This window comes from Leptinotarsa decemlineata, unplaced genomic scaffold (genome assembly GCF_025532065.1).
Source record: "Leptinotarsa decemlineata unplaced genomic scaffold, Ldec_3_MD MMD2_P_RNA_scaffold_9, whole genome shotgun sequence".
Classification (NCBI taxonomy): domain Eukaryota; kingdom Metazoa; phylum Arthropoda; class Insecta; order Coleoptera; family Chrysomelidae; genus Leptinotarsa; species Leptinotarsa decemlineata.
In genome coordinates, this window is record NW_027412536.1 from 3,009,990 (window position 1) to 3,035,100 (window position 25,111).

Genomic DNA, 25,111 nt, shown 5'->3' on the forward strand with positions numbered 1-25,111 from the left:
GTACCAAACATACATTTTCGCCAACTGTTCAACACAAAACTAAACTAAGAAACATATGTTCGAACTATACTCAGTAGATGCCGACAATATAATGATTCAGAAATTATTATATCAGCTTATTATTTTAACACCTTTTCTTAATAATTACTAAATCATTGGGTCACATTAACATTATAAAAGTAATTCAAGAAAATGACAAATACATAAAGTTATTCCAGAATACCACACATCAATGTATTCCTGAATCTTTGAAATTTGTTTACATCCAATGGTTTTGTGAATATATCAGCCGTTTGCGCATGTCAGTTGGACAATACAAAATACTTATCAAACCTTCTTTGATTTTCTTTGATTATCCACATTCAATTTTATTCTCACTTCGACATTTGTGAGTTCTTTAATTAAATATTTCGAATATATCAGTTCCTTGACACACTCTGCATCAGCAATGAATTCTGCTTCAGTACTGGATAGTGATACTATTGACTGTTTTCTTTGACACCAAGAAATAGGGCCAGCACAAAACATGATTACATAGCCTGAGGTGTTTTTTCGTGTTTCAGTGTCACCCGCAAAGTCACTGTCACTGTAAGCAGTTATTTCATTTATTCCATATGTTGCGCAATATGCAATACCTAGATTTCTTGTTCCTTTCAGGTATGGAGCACTCTCTTCATATTGGATATATCTTTATTTGTTGGATTTTCCATTCTTCTACTTCCATATCCCACAGCATATGAGATGTCAGGGCGAGTTTTGTTTGAAAGGTAAAGCAAACTTCCAATTAAGTTTCGTTAGGGAAAGTTTGTGTTAAACACACTTTCGTCTTTTGTATCAGTCTGATTTCAAGCTAGAGGTGTTTTAGTCGATTTCGCATTTTCCATATCAAGTGATTTCAAAACATTATTTACATAATTTTCTTGACTTATGATTATTGAATATGCTTTCTTTCCAATTTCTAGACCAAGAAAGAATTTCGGATTATCTTCTGAAACAGTTTCGAATTTTTTGTCTAAGTTTTGTCTAAGAGATCATTCATTTCTTCTTCATTCTGTCAATATTCGATCAATATTCCATCGTCCACGTATATGGCAAGCATAAGTAAACCGGTATAATTTAAAAATATGCAGTTCTCATTCTTGAGAATGTGAGGTCCGTTCAGTCTCAAAAAATTGGTAAAAGTTTTATTCCACTGTAACGGGGCCTGTTTCAGGCCCATAAAGGGATTTTTTGAGTTTGCATACCTTGTTTTTTCCGAATAGCCTTCTGGTATCTTCATATAGATCTCTTCAGACAATTCTCCATAGACAAATGCAGTTTTTACATCAGATTTTTTAATAAAATAGTTGTTGTGCGCTGCTAATGCAAATAAAATTCTCAAAGAGCTCATATTTACCACGGGACTGAATGTTTCTTTGTAATCCAAAACATATTTTATTTCTGACCGGGATATTATAAGCTTATATCGTCATAGTTACGCTATCAATAAAGAGGGTCATAACTCCCTTGGGACATTATAGATTTTATAATTCCCTCTACCTTTCACAAGTAAAAATAAATAGAAATGAAAACTGAAGCATATTTTATTTATTCACGTCATTACAAATAATAAATGTACAATTTTGAAATGTTCCCTGAAAATTACTTCCGCCACTGGAAACAATTTCTTCTTTTGTATGGCTGGAGCTTCTGTTCACTACAGTCGAGGTACCTGCCTCTTCTGATGACAAAGTAGACAACATACGCGCCGTTTTATTAGAAAATTCCTTACCAGTTCTTGAAAATATGCCAGAAATACAGTTTCAGTGACATCTTTTGGCACAACATTTTTCCGTGTCAGCCAGTCCAGATATATCTTGTATTCTTTTTGGTATACGGCTTCACTTTTCGATGGAATTAATGATTCTCTTGCTTGTTCAGCTTTTTTCAAAATATCCTCCATTATATTTGGGGTAGAAAACACGTTTTCACCGCAAACACAGCTTGATAACAAAGTTCTGTTTATAAACAAGTAACATAGCAACAACCTAGCAACAAGCAAACTCTACTATAATCAACGGTACCTGATTCAAATATACCGGGAAGGTAATGCATTGGTACATTTTTCCGTTTCAAAAATGAACAAAATTTTATTGAAATCGGTCAGAAATAAAATTATCTATGTATCACGGGAATTAATGAGCCTTAATAACCTCAGGCAATTGCTGTCCCTCGGGCCAGAGGCCCTCGGGACGCAAACTTTGCCATCGGTAATTAAGGCCCTCCTAATTCCCTTGATACATAAATAACTATTTGTTCACAGTCTCGTACGACAAGTTTCGCTTTGTATCTTCCGTTTTCTTTTACTTTGAAAACCCATTTACTCGGCAAAATCTTTTTATCTTTCACTTCATGTTCATTCACGAACACCCATGTGTTGTTTTTCTTTAGTGATTCTTTTTCGTCTTCTATTGCTTTCAACCATTTTTCTTCTTCTTCACTATTTATTGCTTCTTCATAAGTTAAAAGTACATAATCATCGTATTTTTTGGTCCTCTTACATCTCTTCCTCTGACAGTTGTTTGGCCTTCTCTGAATCTTAAAATTTCATCGCTTTCATAAAATTCATCTTCAGTCTTTGTTTCTTCTCTATTTTCTGGGTCCGATTCGTTTTCTGATTTCCAATCGTTATTCTCGTTTACTGGTATTTCTGGATCTATCAATTTCTTACATTCATCATCTACCCATTATTCCGTATCGTTCGAAGTTTGTAAGTACTGGTACAAATTATATAGTTCGGCAACGGCGCATTTTTTTTCGAAATAAGGAAAACGAACCATATTGGTAGGAAAAAGTAGTATGTTCTTTACGTTTATGAGAGACGGAACTTATGGTGTATTATTATTGGTTGATCAATCGGTTCGTGATACATTTTGAATTTAATTATTTGTTTGCTGGGGAACAATTATCGGAAGATCTTCCGATTAAAATTCATATGTCCTTCATTTTCCTACTTCACCTTCCTATTTTCCCTAATTGCCAACGTTTTGGGTGGAAGGAAGGAACCAGTGACAATTTTTGGGGTAAGTTGTGAATTTTTTAACCTAATCAGGTAATATTTGCAACATATTTTTTGGTCCTTCGAACAGGATAAGGAAATTATCGGAAATTCTAATCGATTCAGTTGTTAATTCGGTTGAATAAAGTAATTGGCGGTGTTAAAATACCATTTTAGGGTGTTAGCGGGCGACGCGCAAAAAGTTCGAATTTTTTGCTGGTCTCTTATCTCGGTTCCTTTTCAATTCGGGTTTGACTTGGAATATTTTAAATAGCTTCTGGATAATTTATTGCTTTGTTTACTATCACGAACTAGAGTTTGAGCTGATATTATTTGTTGAATTTGGCACGAGGTGCAGATTGATTTTGAGCTTTGCTTAACCATTTCGATTTCTTTAAATACTTTTTTGTCTGGGATTTACTAATTTGTTGTTATAAAAATGACAGGAGGTACGGTTGCGGAGCGGAAGGTCAAGGTTTTGACCGCAAAAAAGGAACATTGTTTACCAATTTGCAGAGTTTATATGATTTGTCAAAAAAAGTGAATGATCCAGTAGTGAGGAAAAAATTTGAAATAATGGTGAGGTCGTTAGATTCAACGCGTAGTCAATTATTACAAACAGTAGATGAGGTTAATGAGAAAAGTTTAGAGGTTGATGAAGATTTTATTCCAAATTTTTCTGTTTATCATGTTATTGAGGAAATGTGTTGTAATATTAAAGAATGTGAAGAGAAAATTCGAAATGAAAATACAGCGGCTTCTACCAGCACAAATAGCACGCACTCATCCCAAGGTTCACCACGATTACCTAAAATTGAATTGCCGGATTTTTCTGGAGACATTAGAGAATGGGAAACATTTTATTCCGTTTTCAAGAATTCAATACATGATAATTCGTCTTTAACAGATGTTGATAGAATGTATTATTTGGTAGGTCGCCTTAAGGGCTCGGCTTTGAGGGTGTGTTCGGGAATAGCACCCACCGGAAATAATTATCCAATTATTTGGCAGTCTCTTATAAATAAATATCAGGATCAACGTTCTCTAGCGAATAGTTATTTAAATCAGATTATGGACTTCAAGCGATTGACAAGTGAATCGTCTAGCAATTTGAATTTATTTTTGGAAAAAGTAGATTCCGCAGTTAGAGCTTTGAAACAATTAGGATTACATGACTTGTCTGATTTCATGTTTGTTTATTTGTCTCTATCAAAACTCGATATGGAGACTAGTAAAGCTTTTGAAATGTTGAAAAGGGGATCTGGTATTCCAAAGTATGATGATCTCATTACATTTGTCAAAGAACAGTCAAAGATATTGGCAAACAGAAAACCGATAGAGAATACTACTCATACTAGACAGTGGGAAATAAAATCTAAACCGCCTAAATCATTTATGGCCAGGGACAATTCTTCAAAAATGTTTCGACCTAAAACTGAGTTTTGTCAATTTTGTCATACTAGAGGACATAACGTAGGTCGGTGTGACAAATTCAAACGATTAACTCCTGGTAAGCGATATGAAACTGTGAAAAATAACAATTGGTGTTTCAACTGCTTTTCATCTAATCATGGTGTTAGATTTTGTTCGATTGAACGGACTTGTGCGGAATGCGCGAAAAAACACCATATTTTATTACATTTGGGCAAACCCAATTCAATACCTATCGCGGGAACCTCCGACAGTACGGGTGAGTCAAGTAACATGGAAAGTAATTCCATTCATAATATTCCAGTAGAAAATGGCGGTTCGACTTTTGCGGCACGACAAATCGGATGTACAGAATTGTTACCCACGGTGGTAGTTAGGATAATAAATAGTCAAGTAGAAAATAATGTGGCAAGATTCATTTTAGATAGCGGTAGCCAGATTCATTTATTCACTGTGAAGGGCTGTAAAAGACTTGGAATAAATATAAAGAAATATTATTCTTCGATACAAGGCATCGGTAATAACTCACAACCAGTGAAAGGTACGGCTAATTTGATAATTTCTTCTCGGTATGATGTTGATAAAACTTATTCAATACGGACTTTGATAACCGAAAAAATTTCGGAGAAGTTACCTAGAGTTTTGGTGAATGAAAATGAGATTTGTGATAACTTGGGCGGTATTCAATTAGCTGATGAAAATTTTTATCAACCGGGAGAAATTGACGGAATTATAGGAGCTGAATTGTTTACAGAATTAATAAAGTCAGGACGTATTGTTGATTCAAATGGTTCTCCTATTGCGGTAGAAACTGTTTTTGGTTATGTAATAAGGGTAAAATACCAATGAAAAATCTGGTTTCGGAAGGTCAGACCTTTTTGGCATTAACGGATGAAATACCGGTTGAAAATTTAGTGAACAAATTTTGGGAAATAGAGCAAGTTCCAAAGTGTTCTCCGCCTGATCCAGACGAAGTAGAATGCGAAAAATTATATTTATCAGGTTATAGTAGAGATATTTCAGGACGATTTACTGTTGCCTTACCATTCAAGTACTCTCCAGCATGTTTAGGAGATTCAAGCAAGGCAGCTAGGTTACGGTTATTTTCTCTGGAAAGAAAATTTATGAAAATTCCTGACTTGAGGTCAACTTACAATGAAATTATGAAGGATTTTATTGATCAGGGACATATGCGTTTGGTCCTGAAGGATAGTTTCAATACGCCTAATTATTATATGCCACATCATTCAGTTTATAAACCAGAAAGTAGTAGTACACCGGTTAGAGTAGTTTTGGATGCAAGTTTTCCTTCAGATTCGGATATATCTCTCAATGATTTGTTATACAGTGGTCCGAAGCTTCAAACAGATATCGTTACCCTATTGATCAATTTCAGATTATTCAAAATAGCTATAACAAGTGATTTGCGCCAAATGTATCGTCAAATAAATATTATAGAGAAGCACCGTAGATTTCAAAGACTATTTTGGCGATTTGATTTAGCGGATGAAATCCAAACTCATGAAATTTCTACAGTAGCTTTTGGAGTTAAATCCTCCCCTTATTTAGCTTTGAAAACGGTTAGGAAACTCATAGAAGAGGAAGGTGAACAATTTCCTGTCACCTCCCAGATCATACTGAGGGACCTATATATTGATGACTTGGTCTCTAGCGTAAATACTGAAGTTGAGGCAGTCAGATTGTACGAGGAGTCGACCAAAATATTCGCGGCGGGTGGTTTCGATTTGACCAAATGGGCTACAAATTCGAATTCTTTGTCGAAAAAAATACCAACTGATAAACAATTGTTGAAGACGGTACTCTTCCAAACTGATACCAAAATTTTAGGTTTACAGTGGAATCCTCAATTGGATATGTTGAGTTTTCAATTAACAGTTCCAGATTCACAAGGTTCAAAGAGAAAAATATTGTCATCAATCGCTCGATGTTATGACCGAATTGGTTTGATTGGCCCTTTTATATTTTATTTAAAACTGTTAGTTAAAGAATTGTGGAGGTTGAAACTAGGTTGGGATGACGAACCCCAAGATGAAATATCTAGGCGTTGGAATAGGGTCCGATCAGAATGGTCGGAGTTGCATAGTTTTCAGGTGCGTAGGAGTCTAGGAGCAGAGGCGGATAATCCAGTTATGATCTTAGCATTTGGAGATGCTAGCCAGGATGGTTATGGGGCAGTGGTATATTTACGCACAATAACGTCCAATGGTAATGTCAACGTCAATTTGGTTTGTGCCAAGTCCAAAGTTTCACCTTTCAAGTTATTAACAATTCCTAGATTGGAATTATGTGCAGCGGTTCTTCTTTCCAATTTGGTGAAACATGTAATAGATACTTATACAAATCGAGTTTTCATTTCAAAGGTTTATGCATTTTCTGATTCCACTACTGTCATACAGTGGCTTCAATCAAACCACCTTAAAGAAATGTTTGTGGCCAATCGAGTACAACATATTCGAGAGCAATTGCCAAAAACAATTTGGCTTCACATTTCAGGAGATACCAATCCGGCGGATTGTCTTTCAAGGGGCTTAACTCCTGTTCAGTTAATAAACCACACTTGTTGGTTAAGAGGACCGGATTGGATCAGTTTAACGGAAGAGAATTGGCCTGTATCGGATTTGAAAGTAGTGTGCGAACAAATACCAGAGAAAAAGGTTTTCCTCACTAAAGAAACCGTAGAAAATCATCCCTTATACGAGTTAATTCTTAGGTGTTCTATTGTATTGAGATTTTTGAAAATTCTTCCACGAAGTAGAACTATTTCGGCAACGGATCTTTGGAAAGCGGAATTGCGGTTGATTAAAATAATCCAACATAAACATTTTCATCAGGATATTGAGCGTATATCAAAAAACATGAATTGCTCGACAAGGATATGTAAATTAAAACCTTTTCTTCAAGACGGTTTATTGCGGGTTGGCGGTCGATTATTCCAATCAGATTTGGCCTATAATCAACGACACCCTATAATTTTGCCTTCCAAGGATAAATTAATCGATAGGTTGATAGACTTTTATCACATAATTCACTTGCATACCGGTCCGCATTTATTGGAATCTCTTCTGAGACAGAAATATTGGATTCTAGCCGGTAGAAATACAATTAGAGCGCGGGTTCATGCATGTAACCGTTGTTTCAGGTTAAAACCTACCGCAATAAACCCCCTCATGGCTGATTTACCTTTACAAAGAGTCAGGCAGGTGAAGGTTTTCCTACACACAGGCGTTGATTATTTTGGTCCAGTTAATATTACTCTAGGAAGGAGAAAAGGTGCCCAGATTCGTAGGGCCTATGTGTGTCTATTTGTTTGCATGAGTGTCAAGGCGGTTCACATGGAATTAGTCAGTTCCCTATCGACACTTCATTTTTTGCAAGCATTCAAACGTTTCTTATCACGTCGCGGCCCTTGTACAACATTGTATTCAGACCGTGGGAGTAATTTTATAGGCGCAAAAAATATTTTATCTGATCTCAATAGCTTAATTAACTCTAAGGAATATCAGAATTCGTTAGAAACCGAATTATCTTATCAGGAAGTTCTTTGGAAATTGAATCCCGCAAAGGCTTCTCATATGGGCGGATTATGGGAGAGCAATGTTAAGTCTGCCAAAAATCACATTTACAGAGTTTTGTTAAATTCCAGACCCTTATGTCAACTGTCGACTGATTGCTCGGCGCCTCAAGCGTTGACGCCAGCACATTTCTTAACTTTGGCACCTTTGAATAGTTTGCCAGCGGAAAATATGTTGCCAATCAAAATTAATCGTTTAGATCGTTTCCAGCTGATTGATAAGATGGTCCAAGATTTTTGGAAACGATGGCATTTAGAATACTTACATACTCTTCAGATTCGAAGAAAATGGAATGATATGTCTCCAAATTTAGAAATAGGTACCCTAGTGGTTCTGAAATGTGATAGTTCTCCTCCTTTGCATTGGCCTTTGGTAGTTATACAAGAAGTTCATCCAGGTAAGGATGGTATAGTGAGAACTGTTACTCTCAAGACAAATAGAGGTATGTTGGTAAGGCCTGTTATTAAGGTTTGCCCTTTACCGACCCAGTAACTTTTGTCATTTAAGTAATACTTTTTTTTTCTTTTCATTTTTTTTTATGGTTAAGCAGAATTCATAATTAAACTAAGAATTTTTCTATAAATGTATTCATATAATTTTTTTTTCCTCTCAATTTTGGCTGAAAACTTTAGTTTTTCAGGGCGGGCGGTATGTTCCGTATCGTTCGAAGTTTGTAAATACTGGTACAAATTATATAGTTCGGCAACGGCGCATTTTTTTTCGAAATAAGGAAAACGAACCATATTGGTAGGAAAAAGTAGTATGTTCTTTACGTTTATGAGAGATGGAACTTATGGTGTATTATTATTGGTTGATCAATCGGTTCGTGATACATTTTGAATTTAATTATTTGTTTGCTGGGGAACAATTATCGGAAGATCTTCCGATTAAAATTCATATGTCCTTCATTTTCCTACTTCACCTTCCTATTTTCCCTAATTGCCAACGTTTTGGGTGGAAGGAAGGAACCAGTGACAATTTTTGGGGTAAGTTGTGAATTTTTTAACCTAATCAGGTAATATTTGCAACACCCATTCTATTTTTTTTGAAACATCCTTTTTACCCAGTAAGTTGCTATTAATCTTGTCTTCAAAAATAACATCTCTATTTATAATTATTTTACCTTTTTTGTCCCACAAACGGTATCCTGGTGGGGAATATCCAATGAAAATATACTGTTTACTCCTTGCGTCTAGTTTCTTTAAATAACCAAGTACCTTTGCATGTGCTTTACACCCAAATAAGTGCAGATCTGACAAATTTGGTACTTTATTTATCCATTTTTCAGCTGGTGTTACATTTACCGTTTCAGTTGGACATCTATTCAGCAGATAAACAGCAAATCTTACAGCTTCGTCCCAAAAACCTTCATCAATGCCAGAGTCAAAGATTAACGCTCTCGCCATTTCTATAATTGTTCTATTTAATATCTCGGCTTTTCCATTGAGCTGAGGAGAGTGTGGTATTGTGGTGTCCATGATGATTCCCTTACATTTGTACCAATTTCTGAGATCTGAGTCAATATATTCACCTCCATTATCACTTCTTATTTTTGATACTTTAGGATTATGGTAAGCTTATACTTCAAGTACATATTGTTTCAGATAATCTGAAACTTCACACTTATTTTTCAATAAGTAAACCATAGTGAAGTGGGTAGAGTCATCTAAAAAGGTTAAAATGTACCTTTAATTATCCCAAGTAACAGGATCAATAGGTCCACACAAATCCGTATGGATTATTTCAAGTGGTCTCACTGCTCTTGATCTGATTTTGTTGAATGGAAGTCGTGTTTGTTTCGCTTCCAAACATGTTTTACATGGTTTGCCTTTTTTTCACAGTCTGTTTTACTAATATGTATTCCTGTAGAGACATCCAAAAGTCTTTTAATACTATCAATACTCAAATGACCCAATTTTCGGTGCCATAGTTCAGCATTTTCTTCTTCCTCACTAAATAAACTTTCTGAATTATTGTCCAAATTCACTACGTAAAGTCCATTTTCCTTTTTCTGTCCTTCAAGAATTTTTTTGTTGTTTTTTATTATGGTTACTTTTTCCTTTTCGAATATTACTTTTCCTTCCTTTTCAGTGATTGCATTGACTGAAATAAGGTTTTTACTTAGTTCTGAGATGTAAAGAACATTTTTAAAACACAGTCATTTCCTTCAATGGAACCAATACCAAAACTTTTCATATCTTCACCTTTTTTAGCAACTAATACTTTGGAAGTAGTTTCTTCCAAATCATTGAATATTTTTATATCATTACACATAATGTGACTTAACGACCCTGAATCTACCACAATATGTTTCAATGCTTTTTTTGTTTTTATTTTGCCTTCTGTCAAAAATGCAACAATGGAACAGTTTTTCCGCTGATTTTCAGTATTTTTCGTGCACTATTTTGCAAAGTGTCCAAAATTATTACATTTATAACATTTCACCTTTTCTGTGGTTCGTGTTTTGGAATTGTGTGATTTATATCCTCCTCTCTTTTCTTCATAGGTTTTGAACGCAACTGTCCTTTCTTCTTCGTTATTTTAACTTCTGGCTTCTTCAGCAATTAGTCTTGATGTTAGTTTTGTGAGTGTTCTATCTGAGCTCGGAGAAGAGTCCCAAGCAGCGTTGAAATATTTGAAACGTTCTGGTAACGTTGATAAAATTTTAGACATTACTATTTCATCGTCAATGTTTTGTTTCAAATTCTTGAGTAGGTATGTCAAGTTGCTTGTGTGAAGCGAAATGTCTGAACCCTTTGTATAGGAGAAGTTGAAGAATTTTCGTAGAAGGGTGCATTTCTGATCTTCTGAGTCCTTTTCATAGATGCTGTGTAGTTTTTGATGCATTTCATATGATGTTTTGCAGTTTATTATATGCATTAATTTTTTTTTCGACTGTTGTGATTATTACTCTTTGAACTTTGGTCCTCTTTCATCCAATCAGCTTTTTTCTCTGCATCGGTAATATTTTCTGCCAATAATTCTCCATTAACTATTTCCCAAATGCCTTGTGACTTGAAGATTACTGTAGTTTGGAATTTCCATAATTGAAATGATTCACCATCACTCAGTTTTTCAACCGATAACGATTCTTTCATTGTCGTGTTGTTGGCGGCCATTTTTCGATATTATGGTTCTTACTTTTTCGTCTATTTACGTTTTAGTTTTTCAGATCGCTTCCACGTTTTAGTTCTGGAGCATCTGGTCCCATAACCTGATAGATTTTACTATTTTGCTTTTATTCTGTTTTTACTATTTTTGGATAAAATAAAAAATACTGCGAAGCAACCATCAACTATAGTCCGTTCATAATTTGTTGATAGCTCACTGCAAGTTTGACCCTCATTAGAGAACTGAAATACAGAGAGGACAGCTAATATGATATAATAACAAAAACCAAACTAAAACTGGCAGTTTAAGATATTTTCGACTAACCCACCTTGTATCTGAAGAAATACAATACAGCTATGAAACTTTTAATCCGATTATGTAGGTATTTTGAGTGGAAATGAGTGACCAGTGTCGTAGAGTATATGATTAAAACATTAGTTACTTTACATAAATAAATATATTAATATACTTAAACTGTAGGTACTGTAAACTGTATTTTTACTTAAAAAAAAATTCTTTATTTTATTCAAAAATAATAAGTTACTTGCAATTTGTAAAAGATACATTTATTTAATTAATACCTATTTTTAAATGATATAAACTACGATTACTTACAAAACTTGCAATTTGTAAAAGATACATTTATTTAATTAATACCTATTTTTAAATGATATAAACTACGATTACTTACAAAACTATTCAAATTCAAAATAAACAGGATCATCTTCGGAATCCGAGTCGTCTTGCAGGTTAATAATTAGCGGTTGTGTCTCTACAGTCGCATCAATTATATTGTCAAGATCCCACATTTTTTGTTCTTCTTCTATTGCATGTCTTTCTGCATCTCGCCAATTTTGTTCTGTAATATGTTGTGAAGACTCATATAACAATTCACGTACAGCTTGTATTTTATATGACGTATTTTTTTTAGCCACATAGCTTTTCAGTGCCCAAATGAGTTCAATTGGATTTAATTCGCAGTGGTAGGATGGAAGTCTAAGGACTGTGATGTTTCGTCTTTCCGCCATTTTGTCAACTACGTATTTCTTGAACTTAGATTTGTGTTGCCGGGCAATTTTTAAAAGTTCTGCTTTAACCATTCCATCTTCGTAAGGCAGGGACTTATTCCGCAGCCAGTCAATGATATCCTGTTTCTTCCACGCAGTCGTTGGAAGTCTTTCAACTAGTCGTGAATGATAAGGTGCATTATCTAATACTATAATTGAGTTTGGTGGTATATGTTCAATCATCTGCTCAAAATACTCTTCGAAAACATCAGCTGTCATCTCCTCGAGATAGTCTTTTGTTTAAGTTGGGTATTTCTTTTTTGTAAAAAAATTCGTGAATTTTCCTTCGAATACCATTTTTGGCAAATTCATCAATTTCAATAGGTTTTCTCCCCCTCTTTAAGTATTCGTTTGTATTTGGGTTAGCTATACCTTTTTTTTTTCTTTCTGATAGGAACCTATATATTGTTGACTCCCCTACGCCCGTCATGTTGGCACAACTCTTGATTATGTTCTGAACAGTGTTTGTGGGATTCTGAGAAACCAGAGCATCGTGAACGTTCAAAACAATAGTCTCCTCTCTTGGTGAATAGACAGACTTACTGACTGTACGCAACAGTACCGGTGTAAAACTTGATGATGTTGATGATGATGACGAAGCCATCGCAAGCAATCAAACAAAACAAGCAGGAACGAAAGGTACGTATATGTTTGTAGGAATATGAAAAAAAGTTACTCACGCACTGCACAAAATTCGCAAAATAAATATTAGAGACGTTAATTACTGCCGTAGACGCCGAAACACCAACGAGCCGTAAATTAAATGCGATTAAAAAATGTACTAAACCAAAAATTATTTTCGTTCGTAACAACTTCACCCTTTCAAGGCAAGTTTCGAATATAAACTGAAGCTTTATATTTAATGAATGAACACCTCAGGTGTTCCTATGATTTTACGAGTTTTACGACCGTTTTATGACTTGGGCCCTCATTTTGTGCTATCGACAAATTATGAACGGACTATACTTTGTTTTATTTTGTCATTCAACTACTAGTACCAACCATACATTTTTGCCAACTGTTTAACACAAAACTAAAATAAGACACATATATTCGAACTACACTCAATAGTTGGCGACAATATAATGATTCAGAAATTATTATATCAGCTTATTATTTTAACAGTTCTAGCTCATACCTTATGGAAAAACACCTTTTTGGACCTCCGATCGGAACCTTGTGGAAACCCTACTCGAGCTAGGTGTGGCGTAGTCGTTCCCACTCCTCCATTTTTCGTCATTACCCTATCGACCAATCAGAAGCTACCGCGCATACAGCGGGAAATCCAAATCAGTAGATGAACAACACCGGTAAGAGCCCAAAATCCCATGTATTTTCTTATGGAGCTATACTTTCTGCAATTTTTAAGTCAAACAGGAGTGGAAGAAGCGTGTGACGTAATCGATGCAGAATAGAATGAGTATCGGAGAGATTCAAAGAGCGTTGGACTCCGCCCCTAGACCCCTTAGTACTCCGCCTCACCTCTCGGCCCCCTTAGTACTCCGTCTCACCCATCGGGCACCCTAATGTAAGATATTGGATATGATTGCGAATTGTTGGTATTTATAGCGATTGTTTTGTCGGGACCCATATTGACTCATTCAATGCCAGCATGGCAGGTTCGGTGTTGCCGGTTGTAAAATAAATCGTTGTTTATGGGGCGATGTAGCGTTGCTGGTTTCAAAATTAAGCATGAAGAGTTAGGAATACGACCCAATAAAAATTGGAAGCGCAAAAATGATATATTAATAATAATGACGAATCAGATTCAGGAAAGAATATAACTGTTTAACACTTCAAAGTGTGAATTATCACAAAGAAAAATGGCGCAACTGTCAGAAGGGCACTGAGGTATATATTCGCTAATAATGATCGGATCATCGCGTACAACACATCAAATGAAAGGAAAACGAATGCAGAATGTATCGAGAAAGAAAAAAAAGATGGCGCAACATGTCAGGAACGCACTAAGTCACATCTTCGTTAATGATAGTTAAATCTCAACTTGCAGCACATCAAATGAAAAGGAAATGAATGCAGAATTCATCGACAGAGACGGTAATTTTGTCTTGTGTTTCGTATTCTTTTTGGCATATCGACAATAAAAAATCAAATATCGAAATATTTATTTTTTTAATATGTTTTTATCTCTCCTGGATAAAGTCGAAATACCTATTTCTGATGGATATTATAGTACAAATATGTAAAATCAATGCTCAGTTTCTTTCAACTTTTTTCAACAACATCTGATGTATCTTTTCAATTGGAATATAATCTACCCACCAATGATTATATATATATATATATATATATATATAAATATATATATATATATATATATATATATATATATATATATATATATATATATATTATTGTTTTTCAAGTAGAAAGTTAAGAAACAAAATTGTCATTAGATATATGTAAATTATCGAAAATATTTAACGATTACTCACCCAATACGTGGAACAATCAAAGTTCGTTAGCAGCCATTTGTTTGGATTTGTATTGAAAGAATCAGCATATTCTATTCCAGCAAGAAGATATTTCAACTCTGGGCAGATGAAAGCATTACCAGCATAAGCCCCATCAACATGCAACCATACACAAGGAAATTTTCTGCAAACTTGTCCTATTTCTGGAAGATTATCAAAGGCACAACAAGCTGTTGTTCCCAAGGTTGTTGACACAAAGAATGGAATCAAGCCCATTGTTTCATCTTCTTCCATAGCCTAAAAAAGTATATCTGTGAAAAATAACATCCGATACCACTGAATATTGCTACAGAAAAATAATTAGTTTTATATCGACTTTTTCTATTTGATTTCACGGCTGTTGATTAACAGAAGGTATGTGGAATAGGGAAGGATAAATATTAATCTTAGAGTTTCGGCGGGCCACTCGTTACTAAAACAATAAAGAAAGTAAACTAAAACTGAAAGATTTCGATGAATGAAAATATAGTGCGGTAATTATTGGAATAGTTTCAATATCAGAGTATAAAAGGATTTTAAGATCTTCAAAAATCATTTGACTTTAAAAGCACGACGACGCAGCCATCTGTCATGAAACTAATAGTTTCATTGTCACCACAGTTGGATCACTTTGCCGAAAACTATCAGCCTACGGCACTCTTGATGAAAAGATCCTATAAGTTTCAGCCTTCCATTCACAGAGCTTTAAAGTGGCCCTGCTTGACAATGTAAAATTGATACTTCAAATTCAAATGCTATCTATATTTGGGAATAAATGTATATCACATGAAAGATTTTTTCATGAAGATGGAGATGTTGAAAACGAAAACTTTCCTTTTCCAAAAAATTCATCCCCCCTTTCAATTTGAATTACATCATGAAAGTTAATATCTATCCAAAACAAGTTAAATGTAAGTGCCAAAGTTATTATATGAATATTCAATATACTTTTGTTATATTAATGATTATACAAATAAGTTTATTGAAAAAATCACGCTAAACAAAATTTTTTTAATAAATATCATAAATATTCGTTAAACAATATGAATAGTTTTATGCCTGCTTCAAAATGTTTCTAATTTCCTTTAATAAAAAGAAATCAAAATTGGAGCTGTTTCTGGGAATTTCGGAGGAATAGACTTCGTTGAGTCTAGTAATAATTTAAAACTGGCTTCATCGTTTCAGATTACATTGTCGATTATATATCTTCATGTGTTTCCTAATATTTTTCGAAGAATTCATTATTCTTTTTTCATTTTTTCATTATAATAATTTCGAAATGACGCAATTCCATGTTACCTAATGCCTCAGATATACAAAAACAAGAGAACAAAACAAATTGAATTTATCAATCTATCGAGATTATTATTCATATGGAAACGATATTTCATTCTTATTTTACCTTGAACCTTCCTTGACTAACAATGAAATCAATTTTGACTGATCCCGGTAAATGAGACATACATATTTCAAATAATTGTAAAATATGAAGTGACTTAGTTTTTGAAACATTTCATTGATCAGGAACAAAATTGAAACTGTATTTTATGATTTTCAAACTTTCCAGTTTGAAATGTTTCTACATGTTATATTCAAGAATTGTTGTAGATGAATTAGAAAAAATTATGAAATTTTGTTAATAGATTCACCTAGACATAACTACAGAAAAAATCAAACTTTTTGTTCACTTGTAATGAATATAAATCGAGATTGATAATTGGAAGAATTCAATTTGAATTCATTCAAACGAAAAATTCAGGCATTAGCTTCAATAGTTCTGAATTCGAAGATTAAAATATGGGTCTTTGAGTAAATTATATTGTGAATTTCAAGTTGCTGCTTGAATTTGAGTGCTTGAATTTTAACATTTCGCCAGTGTCAGTATTTTAAATGATAAGTATTACTTATTGAATCTACAGAACAGTAATCATTCATATTATGCATTAACTGTTTGTCAATGTATTGATTGTAAGAAGAGGCAGCACTGAATGGCATCCACGGTCACCAGATTGATCACTTCTTGATTCGTTTTACTTTAGTTTTCTAAAAAGTGAAATCCATAGGACACACTCGGTATCTTTAAAGAATTTCCATAAAAAACTATCCTACAAGACGATAGAATGAAGCTATGATAATAGCTTATTTATGTATCCTATCAAACTTGTTCGATTGATGACCTATTTATTTTGTTGAAATTCATATTGAATGTACAAGATATCAAATAACTTTTGTCTAATTTCTATTAAGATTATTATTTGTTTCGACCGGTTCCGGTTTATTAGACCATTTTCAAAATATATTTATTCTATAAAACTTTTGAATCTTATGGGGAAATCTCTCGAGAGCCGAAATCCAAATTTTTTTGTGGAAATGAATGAACATATCTCTGATATAAGGTGTATTCCATGAACGTGAAAATATACAGGGTATTACATTTGAATTGAGGAAGTTGGTACCAACTTCCGGTATAAGGGGAAAAGTGTTGGAAAAACGCATTCGATATGCAATTGAAAAACCTATTTTTAGGATATGAATACTCTCATTTCCCGAAATACGACTAACCGCAGACATAAATATTTGATCCACTGAGTCGTGAGTAGGAACCTTAACAAAGTCAAATTTCCAAATGTATTTTACGATAATTTAGAATTCAAAGAATACTGTTGATGAAATTTCAAAAGTTTCACAAAGGCGTTTTCTTGATCCTTTCAAAAATTTTGGCCAGATTATCACTCTCGATTGGGCAGTAGAAATGAGTAGTCAAAAATACCGGAATACAGGGTCACTAATCAAAAATTAACGGTTCCTTACGGTTTCCTGAAGTGTTGACGCAGTTCCAGATACTGATTATGAATATTTTTCGTTTGTCCACTCTATATATTGTTACGAGAATGATGAGGATTGAGTTAGGAAATACTGAACCAAATAACATATTCTAATTGAACCGGATATTGACGGTTTCAATCAAATTCCATGAATTTCAAATAATCTGGTTGTTTTCAATCGAAATATTTATCTTACCAACATTAATGTTTTTCCTCTCAAAGATGACTTTTCATCGGGTTCTAATATCCTGAGTTTCACGAAACATATCATGGCTGCCTTTTCTACGCAAGAATGAGCTTCCCGAGAACAATATGCCATTAGTTTCGAGAGAAGCAGACCTTCTTCAACAAAAGGATGTTGCTGTTTCAGCCTTTTCAAAGCTTGAGCTCGGGCTGCCAACATCGATACCAGTACACATTCACTTGCCGATGTCTGAAAATGTGCTTAAGAAAATTGGAAAAGTCGAAGTTTTCACAGAGAACATGACTTTTAATACCGTTCTAACCATGAAGGAAATATCTCCAAATTTACCTGTATAACTCCACCTCCTCTACTTCCTTCTGTGAACGCTAAAAATTGATCAGGCAATCCAATGGCCTTTCCTGAAAAATAAGTATTTCTAAAATGTTTCAACTTTCATGAAATTTTACCTAGCCAGTCCAGAACAATAGTCTCCAGTTCTGTTAAAGCGGGGCTAGATGCCTGAAAATGAATAAATTCATTATGGAATTTACAGGAAATTATTAGCACCGAAAAAATGTATTATAAATGTAAACGAATTACAGTATGGAGATTATTGGAAAAACTGAGTGCATACAACATTCACCATTCATTCTAGATCCTTAGGTTTTTACAACAGAATAAGCTTGATGTAGTCTTCCTCAACAATCAGAGTAGGACAATATTCAGCATGGAGTTTTTACCTCCCAGCGAGGCGAATATTGTTCGAAAAGAGGAAGATAAACCGATAAAACATTGGGACCTTCTCTTCAAACTCCTTATATTCTATACAGATCATTTAGTTGAAATGGTTGTTCTGATCATTGAATTCTTTGATGGCATGATGTTTTCCATACTCTCGATTTATTATATTCTCATTGCACACTTATTGCATTCATTATTATCATAATTCACTTTTTGATCTAGATATTGTATATCTATATCACTGTTCTCAATGAATTTGCAATGAAAGATATGTTCGTTTTTGTTGTGAAATATCTAAAGCCGCACGTAAAACCGATTGCTGGCGTGATGCGCAAGCGACTGTGTGATTCTCTTCCCTCTGATTCGACGTTACGCTATCTCTCTCGTCACACTGAGCTCGGATACTTACACTGTATACAGCTCTGTTTACTATACTGTTTACAGTATATACATAACCAATGATTAACAATTTTTTTTTAATAATTGAGGAGTAAGGTGTGAACGGTGTGGCCGCCCAAGGCCTTGCAGTGCGAAGATCCTTGGGCCCCAAAGCTGAAAATGAATTTAGAAAAATCCAAAAGTACACGTTATAATTTTTTTTTATAATTTATACATTATAAAATAACCGGAAGATTTTCCACTCTTCGGCGCACGAAAGAAAATGACTTAAAAATTCGTAAATATAATTCTTTTTTGATGAACTATATTATATTATCCTTACTAACTCATGTTAATGCCATGAGCAAATTATGACAATCTTTTCAAGAATCACTCTTTGCGTACATTTTGTGACTAGATCAAAGAATATTGACAAACTGGATTGGAAAAATTCTTGTCTGTTGCTCGTCGGTTTATTGAGAAAATCAGTTATGATTTGCCAAAAGATTTTAATAATAGAAGGATAGCCAAAAAGAAAAGGATGTTTGATTATGAAGGCAGCGATCAACCTATACCGTCTGACAAAACCCGGTTTGAAACCATTTTTTGTAATATCATGGATTCATTCTCTGTGATAAGCAATATGGATTCAAGATTCATGTCTTTAAATCAACACATTGAAAATTTTGGTTTTCTTTATGACTCAAACTAGTTGAAAAAACGAAAGAGCAAATACTTCAAACCTTACGTGCTATATGGAGAACTACAAAATATGATTCCAAATTTATCAAACTCCGTTAAAGACGTGAAATATCTGCTCCAATACATTAAAGAGAACGATTTGAGAGAAATTTAGCCGAATGTTTACATTGTCACACTTACAGGTATTAACAATATCTGTACTGCTTCCACTGAAAGGAGCTTTTCCATATTAAAACTACTAAGAAATAATTTAAGAGATACAATGGGCCGAAAAAGACTTTCAGCTTTGACAGTTTTGTCCATTGGGGCGATCATAGCATCTAAGTTGAATTACGAACCAATAATTATAGTTTAATCAACAAGTTCAAAAACATGAAAAATAGAGATAAAGGTCCTAAAAATATGAGCGATTCGGAATCACCTTTAGAAAAATGTTTTTGAAGGATTTTGGTGCAGGTAAAAAATTGCAATTGTTATTAACAAAATAAGATTTTAAAAAAATGGTATTTAGTTTTTCCTTAATAACTCAAAAATAATAATATTCAAGCAATTTTGAAAAGAGCTCGTTGAAGAGGAGGAAATTTCCAATAAAAAAATCCCGACTCCCGAAACTCTATCTCCATTATTTATAATTTTAATTTGACGTTGAAAATAGGGTCCCGCGCGGCTGTTACGGCATGCGCGCGCTGCCGCTAAAGAGAGTTTATCAAAAGAAATGATTTTTTCATAACATAAAATGTCATTTTGAAAATTGAAAAAAATCTAGGGTGTCTCCAGAGGCTCCAATAAATTCAAAACATTATTATAGTTCTTCAATGTAGAACTGGTATGTTATGTCCCTAATAAAGCTGTGATTTAAATTTTGAGTTTTATTGATTGCCCTATTCTCCGCCAAACAGTCTATTGTGACAGATATTTTTTAAAATTGCTATAATCAAATTATCAATTGTCAGATTATTTTTCTGAAAAGTTATTGAATAGTTCATTTGCATTCATATAACACCAGTTTTTCCCATTTTTTATTCACTCAAATGTATGAATTCTTTATACAATTATCTTTTTATATGATCTGTCACATGAGCGAAGAGAGAGGTGTGATAGTTGACGTGAAAAATGTAACACTTCGAAATAAAAATCTGTTGTTTTCGCACTACCTATTTTCTTAACAATTGTATCTGTAAAACATTCAACCTATTTCGTTTTCAGTGCAAGATACTGTATTTTTATACAAGTTATAGAACAATGGAGAAATCATTCTGTTGACTGATTGACTCACCCAAGAAAATCCTATACATCCAATACCAGCTGAAAGCATATCCCCAAGAATGGATGGGTAGGAATTTCCGCTGGGAAAATATGCATGAAACCTTGGATGTTGCCAGTGCGTTACTCCAGGCATGATTTTCGATTCTACATCTTCCATGATTTTATCCCAGTCTTCAGAATTTTCAGGAGCTTCCTCTGGTAGAAGTTTCCGAAGGTAACCTGGTTCTATATTAGGTGTTACTCGTCTAGTCTCTAGGTTTTCCATGTAACCACAGATATATTCTATCATTTCTTTTCCCCGGTACCTGAACTCATCGTGATCCATTCTGGAATAAACAGACATTTCATAGGTGAGTTATTAAAATATTTGTATGTTTACGTTCGAAGCCATGAAAAGTTGTAAAATAGTATGGACTGTACTCGACAGTTTGTCTGAAGTTGGCAAACCAGTTATTATTTATATAGCGGAATTTGTAGTAAAGCCTCTCTAAAAACTTTTATCTACTTTTTTTTATTGATTCGGCCGTTACTTGATGAAGATCGATAGTAATTTTATAATCAAATCGTAAGGTGTAGTTTATGAAAGTAAAACTTTTACATTGTCTTTTTTTCTGATTGATTCGGCCGTTATTTGATGAAGATCCTCGGTGTCTATTTCCATGGATTAGGTCTAAAAATGATTCATCGTGGACGTAGATGTTCGAACAATTTTTCATTTTGAGCTACTAATAAATGTAGTCGATCAACAATTTTCCTTCGAACTTCAATTGAAGTTGCTCTTGTTACAGACCGATAAACTTCTCAAATCCTGATGTCGTTTGGTTTCTCTCATATATCCCCATAAATAGGGGTCAATCTCTATGAATTTCTCCATCCGAAGACCCATCAAAGAATTATGGTCCTATAACCTGATCCCAATTATGCCTCCCAAACATTTATCGACCATCTGTTTTGGTTATCAACTTCTCTTATCCAATGGGAGTTCTCTGTTGAGTAGTACTGCATATCATGTATATTTTCCATGATATTACTTTTGAAGTGCATTTCATTAGTTCGAACTTCCATTGTCTAATCTAATATATAAAAATGGATGTTTGTTGGTTGGTTGGTAAGTAATAAACTTCTACATCGCTCAACCGATCGTGATGAAACTTGACATGTATAAGTAATTTTTCATAGAGAAGGTTTTCAGGCTATCAATTTTTCTGTAACCCGTCACTAGATGGTGCTGTAGAACAATTTTTTGAAAGCACTGTTCTATAACACCGCACGCCTAAGTTCGTTGATTCTGATTCTGTCAAAACATTGGAACAGCATCCATACAGCAACATAGTACTAGTATGATATAAATTGATTTGAAATACCTGAAAAAATCTGTAGAAAATCAAAAAAGATTAGCTGAAATATAACAATTATATTAGGCAAAAAAACTGAAGTTACTATTAAATAAAATACAAGCAATAACCAAAAAATCAAAAACTTCAAACAATAACAAGAAATGAAAATTAAAAAATTGCAAACCAAGTTACTTCACGACGGGTGATAATAGTTATCACCTGAAGACGATCGTGAATACTAACAATCGAAAAGTCTTGAAGTAACTTCATTTGAAATCTTTCAATTTTTAATTTTCATTCCTTGTTAATATATTTTTTTTTTAATTTTCATCTCGTGTTAGTGGTTCAATTTTTTTATTTTTTGGTTGCTGCTTGTATTTTATTTCCTTGTAATTTCAGTTTTTTTGCTTGATATATTTGTCATTTTTCAGCTAATCTTTTTAATCTTTTGCAGATTCTTTCAAGGATTTCTAATCAATTTATATCATATTAGACAATGAAAGTTCGAACTGATGAAATGCACCACAAAACATTGTCAACCACCTTTAAACAAACGTAAAATTACCATAGGTACATTTCATAATGTAGGGAATATATTTGGGATCAGACTTCATTATAATCAAGAAGTGAATGGTGATTTTTCCTAACATTTTTTTGAATCAACTGCAGTGATTTTTTTTAAATTATGATCTTTATTCGACACTACTAATTACTCCGGAACGGCTGATAGGAATTCTCTAATTGAAGAAGGCTACTGGCTTTCTTTTAGAAAATACTCAAATTGATTCCTTTTTAAAAATTATGTCCAACTGTGATCTGTTTAAAAAATCTGTTTAAAATCTGTTTTTCCGTTAACCAGTTGTCACACCCCTACGAACGACAACCCTCAGAAGTCGAAACTTGTGCGGGCTAAGGATTAACGAGGTATTACCTTTTAACAGACTAGGGCTTGAACCACCGACCAACACGGCAGTCAATTCGAGTGAGTGAACAAAGCACCCGCGTCGAACCGCCTGGCCACCGACCGACTGATATCTTGCCCCTTTCGAAAGTAAAGAGGCGAGGACTATTTACGTCCACACTGTATGTTAGTTGTTTACATGACAAAACTACAAATATAGAGACATATTAATATTCAGTCGATTACATATAAGCATTTTAGACAATAACGCTTTTCTATCGGTCGGTCTCTTCATCTATTACAAACTGGTTACTTCGTTTTCTTCTTAGCAAGGCTCCTGTTTCCTAATGTTAATGGAGAATCACGAACCTTTAATACTTCGAAAATCCAGTTCATGCACCTAATGTTATATTACGTTGGCTATTAAATGCAGAAATTGCTCGGAATGAAATAAACCGTCCCTGCTTTTACAATGGGTTTATCAGAGAATTTATTTTAATTGAAAAATAATTGAGACAGATTTTATGATGACGAAGAGGTGGAACTATCCAACCATATCTCCAACCAGACGAAACGGAGAAAACTTCGCATTTTAATTGATTCATCAAATGAAGGGATTTTTTTATATATAGATAGAATACAAAAAAAGATAAAACAGTTTTGAGTATTTATAAGAAATGCTAATAAGGCGTAGAATTTGTAAAATTTTTGTATAAAGATTACTGAAGCTTTCATATATATCATTGACAGCTCCCACAATATTCCACTAGAAAAAATGGCGGAAATATATTTCCTTGTTCATAGGCTGATCAATGTTCCCTATTAGCAAAAAAAATGAGGGACATGGCTGAAAGTAATAGGTAAGCTTCAAATACAGTCGAGAACAAAACTTTATAGAGTTTCTTCGTGAATCTTCGACTCAAAGTTTATGAAACAAAATACACCAAATTTTTGAAACAACAAACAATAGCCTTGGAAACTGCTCGAACACTTCAACAAGTATTGATCATCACAAAAAACAAGGCATGATTTATGAAACAAACTGTGAGGTCTGCGGCAAAAAATATGTTGGAAAAACTAAGCAGACTATAATGACTCGTTTCAAAGAGAAATTTTAACTCATTCAGTCTCATGAACCAGCGAAGTTCAATGTTGCCCAATATACTTTGGAAAAAAAAACGAAAAAATACAAGAAAAATAGTCGAAATTGATAGTACACAACAGCAGGTTGTTAGATACCTTCAAAAGTGAAGAAATCCAAAAATGAATCAATAACAATGAAGGTGAAGATTGATCCAAATGATTATGAAATGTAATTCAGATATACGGATTAGGTTTAGTCATTGCGCCTGATGAAGGTAACTATGTTAGCGAAACGCGCATCGAGAAAAAGTACTCTACTTCTTGTGTGTGAAAGGAATGTTTCATCAGAAGGCAGGAAGGGCCAAATAAATGTGATTTAAAGATTACTGAATTATCTAGTGTTATATATTATTATACTTTTGAGGACAACTAAATAAATGTCTTAAGATTAGGAACTGTCATGTTTGTTGTTAGTTACCAGAAGACGGTGTTTATGTTATTATTTCCTTTATATGTTATCTACTCAATAAAAAAATCAAATACCTAATACACTTGCAGCGGTAGGACAAACAGAAAATTCTTTGGGCCAGAATCAACTGAGATTATCTATCATCGATAGATATCGGAAATACAATCATCCTCAACTAGTACTTTACCCAACCCTAGAAAATATTGAAGAATGCTTAGAATACCATCGAAATTTTAAGATTATGAATTATATAAGTAATTGACTTCGAACGGAGATATGTTATATATTATATTATTATACTTTTGATTAGAGCTAGATATATGTATTAGGATAAGAAACTGTCATGTTTGTTGTAAGTTGCCAAAACACGGTGTTTAATGATTATCTGTGGCAGTTATAATTTCCTTCATACAGGGTGTTAATTGAGTATGTACCATAAATTCAACAGACGATTCTTTAGGTAATTTTAAGACGAAATGATCATATAAACATGGGTCCGCAAATCCTTTCTT

The 25,111-nt window shown here is 33.8% G+C and overlaps 1 protein-coding gene across 3 annotated transcripts in view; it reads right to left on the minus strand.

Moving 5' to 3' along the window:
* The window catches only part of Tdc2 (tyrosine decarboxylase 2), a 79,820-nt gene that overhangs the window by 48,750 nt on the left and 5,959 nt on the right, over positions 1–25,111 (minus strand). For all 3 annotated transcript variants that reach the window (XM_074170432.1, XM_074170433.1, XM_074170434.1), the window contains exons 2-6: positions 20,820–21,135; positions 18,190–18,241; positions 18,071–18,141; positions 17,735–17,971; positions 14,696–14,971 (exon numbers count right to left, since the gene is read on the minus strand). In XM_074170432.1, the coding sequence (XP_074026533.1) occupies positions 14,696–14,971; positions 17,735–17,971; positions 18,071–18,141; positions 18,190–18,241; positions 20,820–21,134 (951 nt within the window). In that variant the 5' untranslated portion in view covers position 21,135. The remainder of the gene's footprint in view (positions 1–14,695; positions 14,972–17,734; positions 17,972–18,070; positions 18,142–18,189; positions 18,242–20,819; positions 21,136–25,111) is intronic.